The sequence below is a fragment of the Phyllobates terribilis genome, unplaced genomic scaffold (genome assembly GCF_046119375.1).
Source record: "Phyllobates terribilis strain yellow unplaced genomic scaffold, ASM4611937v1 Scaffold_3__8_contigs__length_932513732, whole genome shotgun sequence".
Lineage (NCBI taxonomy): Eukaryota > Metazoa > Chordata > Amphibia > Anura > Dendrobatidae > Phyllobates > Phyllobates terribilis.
This window is the reverse complement of record NW_027362763.1, coordinates 264,974,275-264,992,635: the sequence shown is the minus strand read 5'-3', so window position 1 is coordinate 264,992,635 and position 18,361 is coordinate 264,974,275. Positions and strand designations below refer to the sequence as shown.

Sequence of the window (18,361 nt, the reverse complement as noted above, 5' to 3'; positions counted from 1 at the left end):
CGCGTTTGGAGAGTCCCTGATGTGCCTAAATAGTGGAAACCCCCCACAAGTGACCCCATTTTGGAAACTACACCCCGCAAGGATTTTATCAAGGGGCATAGTGAACATTTTGAACCCAGAGGTACAGAATTTCATAACATTAGGTCATCATATTGAATAAGCTGTCATTAGTCTTGAGCGCAAGTGCTCGCTACTTGAGTTTGTATCATGTACACGGGTATGCACCATGTATCGCGCGTGCTCGAGTGACATGCTCGAGTCCCCGCTCACATGATTCATGGTTATTAGACACCCAAAAAAAAACATGTGGGGATCGCTCGTGCATGGCAGGCAATCCCCGCGAGGTTTTTTTGGCCACGAAGCATATGGGGCAGAGACTCAAGCATGTCACTTGAGCATCCGATGCAAAATCAAGTAGCGAGCACTTGCGCTCAACACTAGTTGCCATATCGTCATCTTTTTTTTTTTACTTTTGAAAAAAATCCCTAGCCCAACCCTAACCCCAACCCTAGCCCAACCCCAACCCTAGCCCAACCCCAACCCTAGCCCAACCCTAACACTAGCCCAACCCTATCCCCAACCCCAACCGTAACCCTAGCCCAACCGTAACCCTAGCCCAACCCTAACCCTAGCCCAACCCTATCCCCAACCCCAATCCTAACCCTAGCCCAACCCTAACCCTAGCCCAACCCTAGCCCTAGCCCAACCCTAACCCTAACACAACCCTAACCCCAGCACAACCCTAACCCTAGAGTTTATTTTTTACGCTGTTCCTCGTGCAGTATAAGTGATTCGATGACTTTATTCTTTGGGTCGGTGCGATTACAGCGATACCAGAATCATATCGGGTTTTTATGATTGACAACTGTCACACACTAAAAGACGCATTTTTTTTGTAAAATTTAGTTTTTTGCATCGCCATATTTTGAGAGCTATAATTTTTCCATATTTTGGCCGACAGAGTCATGTGACAGCTTGTTTTTTGCGGAATGACTTAACGTTTTTATTGGTACCATTTTCAGGCACTTGACATTTTTTGATCGCTTTCTATTCCGATTTTTGGGATGTAGAATAAACAAAAAAACAGCAATTCCAGAATAGATTTTTCCGTGTGTGGTAAAATTAATAAGGAAGCGTTATTCTTCGCGTCAGTACGTTTACAGCGGTACCACATTTATATCGTTTTTCTATGTTTTGGCGCTTTTACACAATAAAAGCTATTTTATAGAAAAAAATATTTTTTTGCATCGCTTTATTCTGAGAGCTATAACTTTTTTATTTTTTGGCTGATGGAGCTGTATGGCAGCTTGTTCTTTGGGGGACAAGATTACGTTTTCAGTGGTACCATTTTTATTTATATTCGTATTTTTGATCGCATGTTATTCCATTTTTTGTTTGGCGGTATGATGATAAACCATTGTTTTTTGCTTGGTTTTTTATTTATTTTTTTTACCGTGTTCACTAAAGCGGTTAACTGGTGGGACAGTTTTATAGGTCAGGTCGTTCCGGACGCAGCGGTACCAAATATGTGTACTTTTATTGTTTGGTTTTTTTTCAGAATAATATTTATTGATGGGTACATTATATTTTTATTTTTGGTGGATTATATTTTTATTTTTTTTATATTTTTACAAATTTTTTTTTTTTCATTTTTTAACCCCTTAATAACATCTGACGTACTAATACGCGTCTGTGCCCTGGGACTTAAGAGCCAGACCCGTATTAGTACGTCATCGCGATCGCGCGCGCACACAGGCTGTGCGGGCGCGATCGCCGCCGGGTGTCAGCTGATTGTCACAGCTGACACCCGGTACTATGTGCAGGGAGCGGTCTTGCACCGCTCCCAGCACATTAACCCCCGCGATGCTGCGATCGAAGTCGATCGCGGCATTGCGGGGGCAAGGGGAGGTGATCGGCGATACTCACCTCCTCTTCCGGCTTCCAGCGCAGTCTGCAAAGGCTTCCCGGGTGTTGCCATGACGACCCGATGTCGTCATGACAACATCCGGGTCACCAGAGAGCAGGAAGATTGCTTGGACATGTGCAGTGCATCTCCAAGCAATCTTCACACTGTGCACTTCTGACAGCCTTCATGGCATAGGGATGGTGCTCCATTCCTGTGCCATGCAGGCGATCAGAAAAAAAAAAGTGAAAGTCCCAGAGTGGGACAAAGTAATAAAGTGTATAAACTGTGTGAAAGTGAAAAAAAAAAAAAAAAAAAATGTGCAAAAATATTATAAAAAAATAAAAAAAATAATACACCAAAAATAAAAATATAATGTACCCATCAATAAATATTATTATAAAAAAAATAAAAAAAAAACAATAAAAGTACACATATTTGGTATCGCCACGTCCGGAACAACCTGACCTATAAAACTGTCCCACTGGTTAACCCCTTCAGTGAACACGGTAAAAAAAAAAAAACGAAGCAAAAAACAATGCTTTATCACCATACCGCCAAACAAAAAGTGGAATAACACGCGATCAAAAAGACGCATATAAATAAAAATGATACCGCTGAAAACGTCATCTCGTCCCGCAAAAAACAAGCTGCCATACAGCTCCATCAGCCGAAAAATAAAAAAGTTATAGCTCTCAGAATAAAGCGATACTAAAAAATATTTTTTTCTATAAAATAGCTTTTATTGTGTATAAGCGCCAAAACATAGAAAAATGATACAAATGTGGTACCACTGTAAACGTACTGACCCGAAGAGTAAAGCTACCTCATCAATTTTACCACACGCGGAACAGAATAAAAAAAAAAAAAAAAAAAACAATTCCTGAATTGTTGGTTTTTGTTTATTCTGCCTCCCAAAAATCGGAATAGAAAGCGATCAAAAAATGTCACGTGCCTGAAAATGGCACCAATAACAACGTCAAGTCATCCCGCAAAAAGCGAGCCGTCACATGACTGTCTGCCAAAATCTGGAAAAATTATAGCTCTCAAAATATGGCGATGCAAAAACTAGATTTTACAAAAAATGCGTCTTTTAGTGTGTGACAGCTGTCAGTCATAAAAACCCCATATGATTCTGGCATTGCTGTAATCGCACCGACCCGAAGAATAAAGTCGTCTAATCACTTATACCGCACAAGGAACGGCGTCAAAAATAAACTCTTGGGTTAGGATTGGGCTAGGGTTAGGGCTGGGTTTGGGGCTAGGGTTGTGCTGGGGCTAGGGTTGTGCTGGGGCTAGGGTTGTGCTAGGGTTAGGGCTGGGGTTGAGAGCAAGTGCTTGCTACTTGAGTTTGCATCGGGTGCTCTGGTATGCATTGAGTATCGTGGGTATTTGAGTGACACGCTCGAGTCTCTGCCCCATATGCTTCGCGGCCAAAAAACTTTACGGGGATTGCCTGCCATGCACGAGCGATCCCCGCATGTTTTTTTTGGGGTGTCTAATAACCGTGAAACATGCGGAGCAGGGACTCGAGCATGTCACTCGAGCACACGCTGTACATGGTGCATACCTGAGTACCCGATGCAAACTCAAGTAGCGAGCACTTGCGCTCAAGAATAATGACAACTTATTCAATATGATGACCTAATGTAAACAAATAATGTGCCGTACCTCTGGGTTCAAAATGTTCACAAATTGATTCATAAAAATGAAAAAGTGTTTTTTTTTTCACTTTTTCATTATTACGAATCAATTTGTGAAGCACCTGGGGGTTTCAAGTGCTCACTATGCATCCAGAAAGGTGCCTTGGGGGGTCTAGTTTCCAAAATGGGGTCACTTGTGGGGGAGCTCCAAAGTTTGGGCACAGAGGGGCTCTCCAAACGCAATGTGGCGTCCGCTAACAATTTGAGCCGATTTTCCATTCAATTTGTTAGCGGATACCATGTTGCATTTAGAGAGTCCCTGTGTGCCCAAACATTGGAGCTCCCCCACAAGTGACCCCATTTTGGAAACTAGACCCCCCAAGGCACCTATCTAGATGCATAGTGAGCACTTGGAACCCCTAGGTGCTTCACAAATTGATTCGTAAAAATGAAAAAGGGTTTTTTTTTTCACTTTTTCATTATTACGAATCAATTTGTGAAGCACCTGGGGGTTCCAAGTGCTCACTATGCATCTAGAAAGGTGCCTTGGGGGGTCTAGTTTCCAAAATGGGGTCACTTGTGGGGGAGCTCCAAAGTTTGGGCACAGAGGGGCTCTACAAACGCAATGTGGCGTCCGCTAACAATTTGAGCCGATTTTCCATTCAATTTGTTAGCGGATACCATGTTGCATTTAGAGAGTCCCTGTGTGCCCAAACATTGGAGCTCCCCCACAAGTGACCCCATTTTGGAAACTAGACCCCCCAAGGCACCTATCTAGATGCATAGTGAGCAGTTGGAACCCCCAGGTGCTTCACAAATTGATTCATAAAAATGAAAAAGTGTTTTTTTTTTCACTTTTGCATTGTTACGAATCAATTTGTGAAGCACCTGGGGGTTCCAAGTGCTCACTATGCAAATAGAAAGGTGCCTTGGGGGGTCTAGTTTCCAAAATGGGGTCACTTGTGGGGGAGCTCCAAAGTTTGGGCACACATGGGCTCTTCAAACACAACATGGCGTCCGCTAATTATTCAAGCTAATTTTACAATCAAAAAGTCAAATGGCGCTCCTTCCCTTCCGAGCCCTGCTGTGCGCCCGAACAGTGTTTTTTCCCCAAATATTGGGTATCTGCGTGCCCAGGGGAAATTGCACAACAAATTTTGGGGTCCATTTTGTATTGTTACCCCTGTGAAAATAAAAAAAAATTGGGTCTAAAGTAACATTTTTGTGAAAAAAGTTAAATGTTCATTTTTTTCTTCCACATTCAAAAAATTTCTGTGAAGCACCTGAAGGGTTAATAAAGTTCTTGAATGTGGTTTTGAGCACCTTGAGGGGTGCAGTTTTTAGAATGGTGTCACTTTTGGGTATTTTCTGTCATAAAGACCTCTCAAAGTGACTTCAAATGTGATGTGGTCCCTAAAAAAATGGTTTTGTAAATTTTGTTGGAAAAATGAGAAATCGCTGGTCAACTTTTAACCCTTATAGCTCCCTAACAAAAAAAAATTTTGGTTCCAAAATTGTGCTGATGTAAAGTAGACATGTGGGAAATGTTATTTATTAACTCTTTTGTGTGACATATCGCTCTGATTTCAGGGCTTAAAAATTCAAATTTTGAAAATTGCAAAATTTTCAAAATTTTCGCCAAATTTCCGTTTTTTTCACAAATAAACGCAAGTGATATCGAAGAAATTTTTCCACAATCATGAAGTACAATATGTCACGAAAAAACAATCTCAGAATCAGGGGGATCCGTTGAAGCGTTCCAGAGTAATTACCTCATAAAGTGACAGTGGTCAGAATTGTAAAAATTGGCCCGGTCATTAACGTGCAAACCACCCGTGGGGCTTAAGGGGTTAACACTTTTTGGACTTGTATTCTGTGTTCCACTCTGGGACTTTCACCATCCCTGTGCTATACAGGCTGTCAATTCTGCAGATGCAGAAGATATTTTGGTCATGCACTGCGCATGACCAAAATATCCTTCTGCTGTCTGGTGACCCGGATGTTTTCATGACGACATCGGGTCATCATGGCAACACCCGGGAAGCCGCAGAAGATAGCGCTGGAGGCCGGGAGAGGAGGTGAGTATTGCGATCACCTCCCCTTACCCACGCAATGTTGCGATTGACTTCGATCACAGCATTGAGGGGGTTAATGTGCCAGAGCGGTGCGGGACATCAGCTGACACCCGGTGACGATCGCCTTGCACCGCTTGTGTGTGGGCGCAATCGCCATATGACCTAATAATACGTCATTGGTCCAATCGGCCCAGGTCACCATGACGTACTATTAGGTCATACGTGAGAAAGGGGTTAAAGTGACCTCCGTGTACACTTGACAGGAGAATCACTCTAAGGCTGGAATCACAGCGTATGGCATCCGATGCACGATGTAATAATGACACTCGGCTCCAGCTCTGCTGCCAGCTGGAGCCGAGTGTCAGTGCTCTGTGCTCTGATACTCTCACATGAGAAAATCTCAGCCCAGGTGCGGAGGAGACTGAGAAAGTAATTTCTCCATCTCCTCCAATGCCTGACTCTGCGTATATTGGACTGCACTTGGATGACATCCGAGTGCAGTCTGATGTTTCACACACACCCATAGACTTTTATGGGTGCGAGTGAGCAGATTCTTCCTGCTAATCACAGTATGCTGCGATTGTTCTCTCATGCTGAATCGGTATGAGAAAATAATCGCTGATCTGCTCTGCCCCATAGAATAACATTGGTCCGAGTGCAATGTGATAAAACATCAGAGAGCACTCAGCCGAGTTATACGCTCGTGTGACCCCGGCCTAACACCAAGGGCATACCATCCTACATGCCTGTTTTTACAAAACGGGTCACTTGCAACAAACAACAATAATCTTCCCTTCTTACAAGTTGTCTACTCCCATTGAGAAGATTTATCTGATGAGCATTACCACAGATCAGAAGAATGTACGAAGAACAGATATGATTAGTATAAAGTTTGAAAACAATGCAAATATGACGAGCACATGCCAAGCTACAAGGGTTGCTCTGGTTTAGGACAGTTTGTACAAGTCATTATGTGCGGACGGACATTTGTATACTGACATTTGGAATGTAAAAGTTGTAGCCAAAAAACAATGATGAAGAATGCAGAGTTTATTTAGCAAGTTATAAAACAAAGATAACAACAATAGCGTGACAAAAATCTGTTTCTAATGTGGATTTGGAGTAGTATGTAGTATGTAGTAGTAGTATGGGGTATGCATGTTGTTATACGACATGCATGCATTTTTTTTTTGTGGTCTCTTCATGCCTACAGCTTCTGCTAATGTGCACCAAAAAGTGTATCATGCGTAATTGTATGTCATTGTTCCTGAAACATTATTTGTATAGATTTTCATGTGAATGCTATTCTTTACGGCAGTATGCTATGGCTCCGATTCATTGCTGTTTCTCCATTTTTCTGGAGTAATTTGCTCTTTATTAGTAGCTGTAGTATTTGTGACTTATTCTCTATAAGTTTTGTGACATTTGTTGCCTTTCCTTTTTCTTATTTTTTTTAATGTGTCCTCAACAACTTTACCTGCCCAATGTTTTATACAGATTCATGAAATATTACTTTTTCAAAGATTGCATTTTTTTTGGGGGGGAGGGGGTATCTCACTCCAGTCTCTACTTGAAATATGTTTTCTGGCAGATTTTTTATTTTGGTATGGCTGAAGATAAGCATGCAGCATTCTAAAGGAATTTGTGACTTTTTTTGCACTAAAGAGTCACAAAAACATTTAAAGGGTATCTGTTAGCAGGTTTTTACTATGCAATCTGAGGACAGTATGAGGTCGGGGTTAAAACGCAGAATTCGGGGATGAGTCACTTATCAAGCTGTTTTGTGTTGTTTACTTATAGTGAAGGATTTATCACTAGGAGACTATCATTGTTGTGACTAAAGGGTTCATGCCAAGTCATGCGACCACACCTCCACCTGTGATAAGCAGCTCACTGTCTATGGAATTTGTACACAAAGCTGTGGTGGGGTTAGCTTTGTCAGCTCTGCTTCATGTTACAGCTAAGAACTCTGATTGTGTCAGAATCGCTGCACCCAGTAATATAAGTGATACTTCATTGGATTCAGGATCTCTTTTCCTACATTATGCTGCTCTCAGATGAGGTAGCAAAAACCTGCAGACAGATTCTATTTAAAAACAGAAAACAGAGAATAATTTTGATATTGCACCAAATTCATGAACCGTGTGGATCTCAAATGATGAATTGGGCCCTCTATTCTTGAAATAAAAATATGGTACTAGGCAGCTCTGCTTTAATTTATATAACTTGCACCAAATTTGTTTTAATATGTTCACAATTTTATTTGAAAAAGTCTATATTTTTGCTAATGGAAAACTGCTGTAAAATGATTCTTTTAGTAAATGTCTCCCGTAGTGACACTATAGAGCCCTCCTATGCACATAGGATGACTTAATATACACCTATTATACATTTAGTCCAAGCAATTAACATTAAACTTCTTAAAATGCAACAAAGATTTATTGCCAGAAGTAAGTGCATTGAAGTCAAAGAGTTTGTCCCTGTAGATTGTATTTGTATATTATGGAAATTTCTGCACACCTTAGGCCATGATGCGTATTGAACAAAAACCATCTCTTTAAGTTTCACATTGACTGGCCATGTTTGCATATGATTGTTTTAACAAGAAAGAATCATTGGCCACTTTCAAAACTGTCTAAATGAATATATACCTATTGATCTTGGTACCTTTCAACCTTAATGGGATTTCATCAATAAATTGCAGAATGGAGATGAACTGCAACTGTAATAAGCCCTGTAAGAGGTAAGGTGGTTAAATGGACTAATGCTAGTTTCAACTATTATTTTGCCCAAAAAAATGTAACAGTGCGGATTTTATTTGTGCACATTTTCATCAATGGACTCATTTGCATTTTGCTTATGTTTATAGGAACTGTCTTGACTCGCAGGCTTTCCAGAAATATGGCCTATTTGTATCTAGAAGTCAACCAAAAGTATCATTTCTTACCCAGTGCAGCGCAGATCATAAGAAGAGATTGGATCAGGTATGGTGCAATACTCTGAACATCCATCATGGCCTAAGGCTTTTAGAATGCCGTTAGACCCAACAGACCATGGGCTTATGTGGAGTGGGGCAGTCTCCTAGGTCAAACACTAGATCATATTTGTACATTTTTAACTTTCTCTAGATAAATTGTAGCTGGAATCAGTTGTCAGGTTTCATTTGAAGTCAACCATCATATAAGTGCCCCTCCTTATGCCGCTTGGTCCAGGTGCACTTGTTATATATTTGCCCCTCCATAGGTAGCTGGATATAGGTGCACTTCTTATATATGTGCCCCTCCATAGGTAGCTGGGTATAGGTGCACTTCTTATATATGTGCCCCTCCATAGGTAGCTGGGTATAGGTGCACTTCTTTTATATTTGCCCCTCCATAGGTAGCTGGGTATAGGTGCACTTCTTTTATATTTGACCCTCCATAGGTAGTTGGGTAAAGGTGTACTTCTTATATATGTGCCCCTCCATAGGTAGCTGGGTATAGGTGCACTTCTTATATATGTGCCTCTCTATAGGTAGCTAGGTATAGGTGTATTTCTTATACTTGTGTCCCTCCTTAGGTAGCTGGTTATAGGTGCACTTCTTATATATGTGCCCCTCTATAGTTAGCTAGGTATAGGTGCATTTCTTATATTTGTGTCCCTCCTTAGGTAGCTGGGTATAGGTGCACTTCTTATATATGTGCCCCTCTATAGTTAGCTAGGTATAGGTGCATTTCTTATATTTGTGTCCCTCCTTAGGTAGCTGGGTATAGGTGTACTTCTTATATATGTGCCCCTCCATAGGTAGCTGGGTATAGGTGCACTTCTTATATATGTGCCCCTCTATAGGTAGCTAGGTATAGGTGCATTTCTTATATTTGTGTCCCTCCTTAGGTAGCTGGGTATAGGTGTACTTCTTATATATGTGCCCCTCCATAGGTAGCTGGGTATAGGTGCACTTCTTATATATGTGCCTCTCTATAGGTAGCTAGGTATAGGTGCATTTCTTATACTTGTGTCCCTCCTTAGGTAGCTGGGTATAGGTGTACTTCTTATATATGTGCCCCTCCATAGGTAGCTGGGTATAGGTGCACTTCTTATATATGTGCCTCTCTATAGGTAGCTAGGTATAGGTGCATTTCTTATACTTGTGTCCCTCCTTAGGTAGCTGGTTATAGGTGCACTTCTTATATATGTGCCCCTCTATAGTTAGCTAGGTATAGGTGCATTTCTTATATTTGTGTCCCTCCTTAGGTAGCTGGGTATAGGTGCACTTCTTATATATGTGCCCCTCCATAGGTAGCTGGGTATAGGTGCACTTCTTATATATGTGCACCCTCCATAGGTAGCTGGGTATAGGTGCATTTCTTATACTTGTGTCCCTCCTTAGGTAGCTGGTTATAGGTGCACTTCTTATATATGTGCCCCTCTATAGTTAGCTAGGTATAGGTGCATTTCTTATATTTGTGTCCCTCCTTAGGTAGCTGGTTATAGGTGCACTTCTTTTATACTGTATGTGTCCCTCTTTATGCAGCTTGGTCCAGGGGCACTTGTTACATATGTGTCCCTCCTTAGGTAGCTGCGTATAGGTGCACTTCTTTTATATGTGTCCCGCCTTAAGCAGCTCGGTCCGGGTGCACTTCTGCTCCCATTAATTGGCTGATATTTTGTATGGATTGTATTGACACCAGTCTGATTAATGGCGTGCAAAATATGATGGAATTGCAGTAACTGCTAGCCATAAAAAGAGTGTTAATGCTGTATGTGGCTTTAAGCAGGAGAATGTAGGTGATTAGTACTGTATAACTATGAGCAGAGGTAACTGTAATCACTTCGTAGCTAGCAAAAGATGAAGCAGTAATTCCAGTGTTAGAAATGTTCAGGAGAGCAAATGGTGTTGGTGAAACAATGATAATTTCGGTTCGGCTCATGTTGATAAGAAAGAGAACATAAAAGAGGAAATAGCTATTGGCAATGTAGGACAGTATACAGGCAAGGTTAGGACCTAAATGATAGATTTGTACATCATCTGTGTATGAGTGATACCGGACGCTAAGATGGCCCTGAGGCCAAAAGCATAGATCCAGTAGAGCATAGGTCAGAGGATAGAGTCTTAATAAACCTCCACCAGATTGAGTACATTGTCAAGCATGTTAAAAGCTAGAGACAAGTCTAAAATAACCTACAAGAAGTAGTGGCATTAGATTTTAATCAGATGATTATTAAAGAGGTATGCCAAGAAATACATTTTTTCAGTCTTGTAGAAATTTTGAAGAGAACATGTAGATTTGCTTGCTCTCTTCCATTTTTGTCTTTTAACGTTCCTGACCTCCTATTGTGGACAGAACGGTGGATGGGGGCTTCTTCTGCAGCCAGCTGTCATTATAGACACATGATTGAGAGAAAGTTAGGAAGGAATGGCTGATCATGGCTGATCTCATGAGACAGAGAAAACATTGTTCTACTTGTATTTCAGGATGAATGAAAGGATAGGTCATCAATACCGATTAGCAGGGTTCTGAGTTATATAGCCCAGCTATTATTTAATTGATTGAGAGCTGAGCAGTAGTTCTCGGCAACAGCCAATATATCGTGAAAGGAGATGGGCTGTTTTTGCTCCTTTAACTGTTTACATCTAGCCACCACCAGCACCTGAAAACATCTGATACGTGTAGGCGCTAGACCCTGATAGATTGGATCCTAGGCATAAGTCATCGTATCATCAGCCTGGAAAACCTCTTTAAGGAAGGGAAGATATACAGTACTAGTCAAAAGTTTGAACACACCTGTTCATGCAATGCTTTTTCTTATTCTGTAGTTTCAGACTGAAGGCAGCAAAACCACAAATGAACACTGACCTGAGCCCTGTGGAATAATATCATCCCTAATCCTTGACTTGTGGATGTGTACTTGAAAGGACGATTGTAACTATTTAAAGGACATATGCCTCTGTAGCAGTCAGAATTGAAAAGAGAGAATCAAAGATCAGTCAGACTCTTCAGGACATCAGCTTGGTAGCATGGCTCGATCCAGAGAGACACAGATTTGGATTCTACATGATTCCGTCCTAAGGGTACACGGTCCTGACTGGAAGGATACGGATATGCTCCATTGACCATCAGAGAACCCATGGATACATTAGGGGAGACCAGGTTGGGACGAGGAAGTCACCTGGCCCCATGGATATATTGTTTGGGGTTGCCAGGTGGGACCTTCAGGTCGCCTGTAACCCATGGAGACATTCGGAGAAGCCAGATTGTGACCACACGGTCATCTGGCCCCATGAAAACTCTCGGAGAGGCCAGGGTGGGACCCTCGGGTCTCCTGGCCTTGTACCTCGATGGACGGTCAGCTTCCTAAGCTTGCCGCTACCTCCTCTCTGTGGGGGTCCATCAAAAATAGGGAGCCACTGGTTGAGGTAGTTGGCTCTTGAAGTTCCAAAGTCGCAGCTGATCTATTCTCGGAAGGCCAGCGGAAGGGTGAGACTGTGTAATGTTGTACCATCTTGGGTATTTGCTGGGACTGTTTCATATGTCTATTGTCTGTTTGGTGGTTCAATAAAGTATTGCCACACTGTTTAACCCTCACCCTGTGTTGTCTGAGTGGTATTATGCCCATGGAAGACCCCGGGTCTTCACAAACATGTATTGAAACAAGGAGTAAAGAAATACATGTGAAACAAACCAGAATATGTCTTAAAACTTGAATTTTTCAAAGTACCTAGTTTTTGCTCTGATGTCAGCTTCACACCCCCTTAGTATTCTCTCAAGCAGCTTCATTGGATAGTCCCCTCGAATGACTAATGATAGTCTTGAAAGAGTTACCAGAGATGCTGAGCACCTATTGGCTTCTTTGCCTTCACACTACTGTCCAACTCATCCCAAAGTAATTCCGAATCATCTCAATTTGGTTGCGGTTGGGTGAATGTGAAGGCAATGTCATCTGACGCAGCGTTACATTCCTCTCCTTCTTGGTCACTTAAGCCCTTACATATCCAGGAGGTGTGTATTGGGTCACTGTCCTGTAGCATAAAAATGATGGTCCCACTAAGTGCAAACAAGATGGGATGGCCATGCTGGGTAGTGTGTAATGAATTTGCACCACACATGTAGAAGCCATCAACTCACCTTTTCTGTATCTCACATATGCATGGCAGTTGATATACAAAATCTCAAATTTTGACTCCTCAGACCATAGTACAGGTTTCCGCTGATGTAATGTCCAGTCCTCATGTTGCTAGGCCCCAACAAGTCTCTTCTTCTTGTTTATGGTCCTCAGTAGGGGCTTCTTTGCAGCAATTCAAAGCCTGCATCTTTTAGGCTATTCTGGACAGCTGATCTTAAGATGTGTCTGTTACTTGATACCTTTGCATCATTTATGAGGGTGGTTTTTTGAAATGCTATTCATTTGTGGTTTCTAAAACTGGTAACTCTGATGAACTTATCCTCGGCGGAAGAGGTAATTCTTGTTTTTCCTTTCTTAGTCTGGTGCTCTTGAGAGCCAGTTTACTCATAGAGATTGATAATTTTCATGACTGCACTTGAGGACATGACTTTCGCTTCAAGATTCTAGTGGATTTACTGAGCTTCATGTCTTAAAGTAATCATATACTGCCATTTCTTTTTCTTTAGTTGAGTGGTTCTTGCCATAATTCAGTTTAGAACAGTTGTTAAATAGGTCTCAGCCCTCTATGGGATTGTGTACCAACACTGCCTCTGCAAAATATACGTTATGGACACAAACATTTTCTCAAGTCCTGTGATTCCACAAAATGACTTTTGATGAGGCACACCTGTTCATTGAAAGCCATTCCAGGTGACCACCTGATATAACTGCTTAAGAGAATGCCATGTGTGTGTAAAGCTGTCAACAAAGTAAGAAGGTGGTACTTTGGGGAATCCAAGGTTTAACATATTCTGGTTTGTTTCACAAATATTTTTTGCCTTCAGTATGAATCATCAATGTGCACATTCCAATAAGAACAAGGAAAACTTCTGTATGAACAAGTGTGTTCAAACTTGATCGGTACTGTATTAGAAAAAGGCTTTATGAGCCTATGTTATACATAGGGGCCATGCATAATGCTATGTTGAAGGGATTCTGTCAGCAGGTTTTTGCTATGTAATCTAAGGACAGCATGAGCTAACAGCTGAGACACTGAATTCAACAATGTGTCACTTTTTTGGATGTGTTCTGTTGTTTACTTAAAATTAAGGTTTTATCACTAGGAGATAATCACTACTGGACTACAGCAGCACATGAGCCCTGGTCCAACCATGTAAATAGAGTATGTACAGAGAGAGCCTGATGTGGGCAGGTTACCTTTCTCAGCTCTCCTTCCTGCTGCATCTAAAAACTCTGTGTCACAACTAGTGTTGAGCATTCCGATACTGAAATATCGGGTATCGGCCGATATTCGCGGTATCGGAATTCCGATACTTAATTCCGATACTTTTGCAATATCGTATACCGGAATCGGAAGTTCCCATAATGCAATGAGCCATTTTCATTTTATTCAGCCAATGAGGATCCTAAGAAGTGTGGGCACATCCTGTTAGGCATGTAGGCATCTTAACTAATGGCATGGCTGTGATTGGCTGCTGAAATGATGTCATGATGCACTATAAAAGCCGCCGCCGCCATTTTGAGCTCACTCTGCTGTGAATTCAGTTAGGGATAGGATGCTGTTGTTCTGAGGGACAGTTTTAGCTACCTATTTGGTCTATTCTGCTTTACCCAAGCTACTTCATAAATCGCTGTGCCTTGCAGTGCTAGTGCACAATTCTCTGTGCTGTTCACCGCTTTCTGCAAGGTCTCTGTGTGTGAGTGCAGCTCACCCTGTAGTGTGTGCTTCAGCCACGTCTGGTTATAGTGCACTCAGTGTGTGTCACTGCCTCATACATTGTCCTTTTTTGCCAATTCATAATTTTTCCTGATATCTCCTATTAGTGTGGTGGTTCCATCCATATTCAGCTAAATTTGTTCCAAACACACTATATAGGAGTAGATAGAGAAATTTTTTTGGTCTTGCAGCGTTAGTGCACAGTGCTCTGCATCTGTACTGTTCACCGCTGTCTGCAAGGTCTGGTGTGTGAGTGCAGCTCACCCTGTAGTGTGTGCTTCAACCACGTCTGGTTGTAGTGCACTCAGTGTGTGTCACTGCCTCATACATTGTCCTTTTTTGCCAATTCATAATTTTTCCTGATTTCTCCTATTAGTGTGGTGGTTCCATCCGTATTCAGCTAAATTGGTTCCAAACACACTATATAGGAGTAGTTAGAGGAGCCTTTCTGCAGCATTGGGCCCTGCAGCCCCAGCCAGATTAGTATTAGCCTATTTTTTGCAGCCTCATCTATTGCATTGTAGGTTACCTTCCTACATTGTAATAGCTACAAAAAGTTTGTGATACTATCGTTATTACATCTTTAGGCACATCCAGTGTCTTTTTGTGACAAAAAAAAACCTAAATAAAGTTCACCAAACACTCCACTTTACAGTTGTGTAGGCCACATTAGCTCATATTAAAGTCTAGTCCACACTTTATAAAATTAGTGTTTCTTATACCTGTTAGCAGCTGTTCAGGAATAAGCACACTAAGCCCTTAGTACTTTTCTGCCTATCTTTATCAGTCTACCAAGATGAAGAAGGCAGGGAGTAAGGCATGTGGTCGTGGGCGTGGGCGTGGAGTTTCTGCAGGGAGAGGACGTGAGGATTCTGTGCTTGCAGGGAGAGGACGTGGGGATTCTGTGCCTGCTGCGGGCACCAGTGACTCAGCATCCCCCAGTTTTACCAGGGAACAGTCCTTTATGCGCAGCTTTGTAGGAGCTAGCCATACCACACTGCTGCGGGAGGACCAAATTGAAGCCGTTGTCGGATGGATGGCAGCTGACGCATCGACTTCAATTAGTTACAGATCCTCTCAGGTCCTGAGCACTGAAGAGCACCCATCTGTCTCTTCACCACCTGCCAAATTGCCCAGGCAGTCAGAGAGCCCTGGACAGGACCCATCTCTACTTCTGTTCTCTGAATCTCTTGGCTTGGAAAGAGGGGGCCAGCCAAGCAGAATTCGAGAATTTGAAGAAGACATAGTATGCAGTGATGCGCAACCGTTTTGTCTCTCTGAATCTGAAGAGGCGGGTGGGCCAGTGCCTATGGTCAGCAGCACACCTCAGTACGCATCTGATGATGAGACTCAGGTGCCACTTTCTGGTGCGTACTGTGCTGTCGAGACTACCTAGGAGAAGCAGTTGTTTGAAGAGGGTGGTGTAGATGATGAGGTCCTTGACCCATCATGGCGTGAGGGACAGGAAGGTGGTGGCAGCAGCTCTGAGGAAGAGATTCCCCGAACAGCCCAAAAAGGAGGGAGAGGGAGGGGGCAGACTTGGTTGCCTGTAGCCTCCACTTCGGCACCCATTAGGAGCATAGCTCTTCCAATATCCAAAGCGAGCGCTCCCAAGACTTGCAGTGCCTGGTCCTTTTTTGACACAGTTGCAGATGACATTTGCTTTGTCAAATGCAAGCTGTGTAATCAGAAGGTGAAAAGAGGGAAAAGTGTCAGCAACCTCAATACCACAAATATGTGGAAACATGTGCGGATTAAGCACGTGGTGGAGTTACAAAAACACACTGAAGACCTAGGCCAACCTACAGCGCCACCTACCACCTCTTCAGCTCGTGTTGTAGCCTCTTCCTCCAGCTCACACACAGCTGGTTCGGCTTCCTCACAGGATCGCCATGGAAGAATCTCTGGCACTGTTGTACAGAGACACAGTGTAATTCCACCCACAGCACCACTTTCCCAGTCATCCTCACACTCCCAGGCCAGTCTACAGCCATCGTTAGCACAGGCATGGGAGAAAAGGCGCCCATACTCGGCAAACCACCCCCGAGCACAGGCTCTGAATGCTGGCATTGCTAAACTACTGGCCCTTGAAATGCTATCATTCAGGCTGGTGGAGACTGACACATTCTGTAACTTTATGGCATTGGCAGTCCCACAATACAAAGTGCCCAGCCGATTTTATTTCAGCAGGCAAGCCGTCCCTGCCCTGCAACATCATGTGGAGGGAAAAATTAAACATGCGCTACAAAACGCCGTCAGTAGTAGTGTTGAGCCACCCCCGTAGTGTTCGAGTTCGGTTCGGTTCGTCGAACACCCGTGTGTTCGCCGAACTGTTCGTCGAACTGTTCGTCGAACACCTTCAAACACCGTTAAAACCAATGGCAGGCAAACAAAAACACATAGAAACACATAGAAAACACCTTCAAAAGTGTCCAAAAGCTGACAAACTGCTCAGAAGACATAACTAACACATGGAAAAGTGACAAGTACATATAGTCATGCGAAAATAAAAGAGGTGGAGGAGTAAAAGGAGGGGGAGACACAGATATAGGCATGTCATGCCCTTCTAAAATCCAAAAAGTGAGAAGCCGACACGGCCAGTCCGCTCCTGCCCGTGCCACCTCCGTGTCGCCGGGTTTGTGCCAGAGCCGCGGTGAACCCTGATGGCCAGCCCCCCTCTCCCAATACTGGTGCCTGTCCGCTGGTGGGTCGAGCGAGCCCCCCTGTGGTGGAGGCAGCTCTAAGCTTTTTAATTTAAATTGTCTCTCTAATTTGAATAAATACACTTTAAATCCATTTACAAGGATCTATTGGAGGGCAAGTCTCATGCCAGCAGCCGCGTAATTCCAGCTCCAGTAGCGTCCACTAAAGCTGCTGCAGTTAAAAAGCTTTTATAAGGATCGAGCTCGGCTGTCCACCGCAAGGCATCCTACTGCCAGTCCGAGCCCCTATGCCTTGGGGTGCCTCCTGATGCTCTTCACTGAGTATCCCGTGGTCCCGAAGCATTTCCTTTGAAAAAATTAAGTGTCCAAACTACAGGTGGTGTAGCTTGCTTAACAGCCGGGATAATCCGCTGTCTAGCAGACACTGCTACTAGGCACAAAGTATTTCCTGGGCTAGATGCAGTTAAAAATTTGTAATTAGATACTCTCGTTGGATGCTGAGAAAGCATTCCATAGAGTCTCCTGGCACGCCATATATGATTCTCTTAAAAAGCTTGGGGTATGGGTCTAGGGAACCCTTTTATAGCCAAAATCACGGCCCTGTATCGCAATACGTCACCTAGGCTGAAGATAAATGGAACTGTAGCACCCTGAGGGCTCGGTTGCTACAGAGGTATTGCACCTCACACAGAGGTGTGATATCTCACTCTCAGGTAAGGATGTATTGTGGATCAGGACCCGACCCCTGCATGCATTACACCACATTGCCGTGGGGCAGGGCGACCAATATGCCCCTGAGATGGGCACGACAGTCCCTGTCCCTGGCTGGAGTGGGGGGAGGGAACACTGAGGAAGGGGAACCCTGTAGTGCAGGAGCAGGGAGGAAGCAGTTCCTGGGTGCATTGAGAAGGGAGTATAAAAGGTGGGCACCATCTTAGTTCAGTGCAGAGAAGTCTGAGCAGAAGTGGCAGGGAGCAGGGGCTCTGCATGAGCTCTGCTCCGGAGGCGGGCCTAGTAACAGAGGCCCAGGCCTGGAAGAGGGAGAAGGAAGGAAGAGGAGCGGAGAAGGCTCCAGGAACGAGGAATGAAGGGATCCCAGGGGTGCGGACGGGCGAGTCGCCACCGCACGCCCGAATCCACCTGCGTGGAGGGGTCAGGCCAAAGGGGGAGACCGGTCCCCGAACTAGTGGAGGCAGGAAACGACCCTCAGCTAGAAACCGGAGGCTCTGACATTTTATGTGGCGCAGCCCCTCGCT

At 43.5% G+C, this 18,361-nt stretch overlaps 1 protein-coding gene across 3 annotated transcripts in view; it reads left to right on the top strand.

Annotated features, from left to right (window-relative positions):
* The window catches only part of LOC141258066 (uncharacterized), a 454,151-nt gene extending 442,023 nt beyond the window's left edge, over positions 1–12,128 (top strand). For all 3 annotated transcript variants that reach the window (XM_073673075.1, XM_073673074.1, XM_073673073.1), the window contains 2 exons: positions 8,491–8,605; positions 11,419–12,128. In XM_073673075.1, the coding sequence (XP_073529176.1) occupies positions 8,491–8,605; positions 11,419–11,476 (173 nt within the window). In that variant the 3' untranslated portion in view covers positions 11,477–12,128. The remainder of the gene's footprint in view (positions 1–8,490; positions 8,606–11,418) is intronic.
* Positions 12,129–18,361: the final 6,233 nt, after the last annotated feature.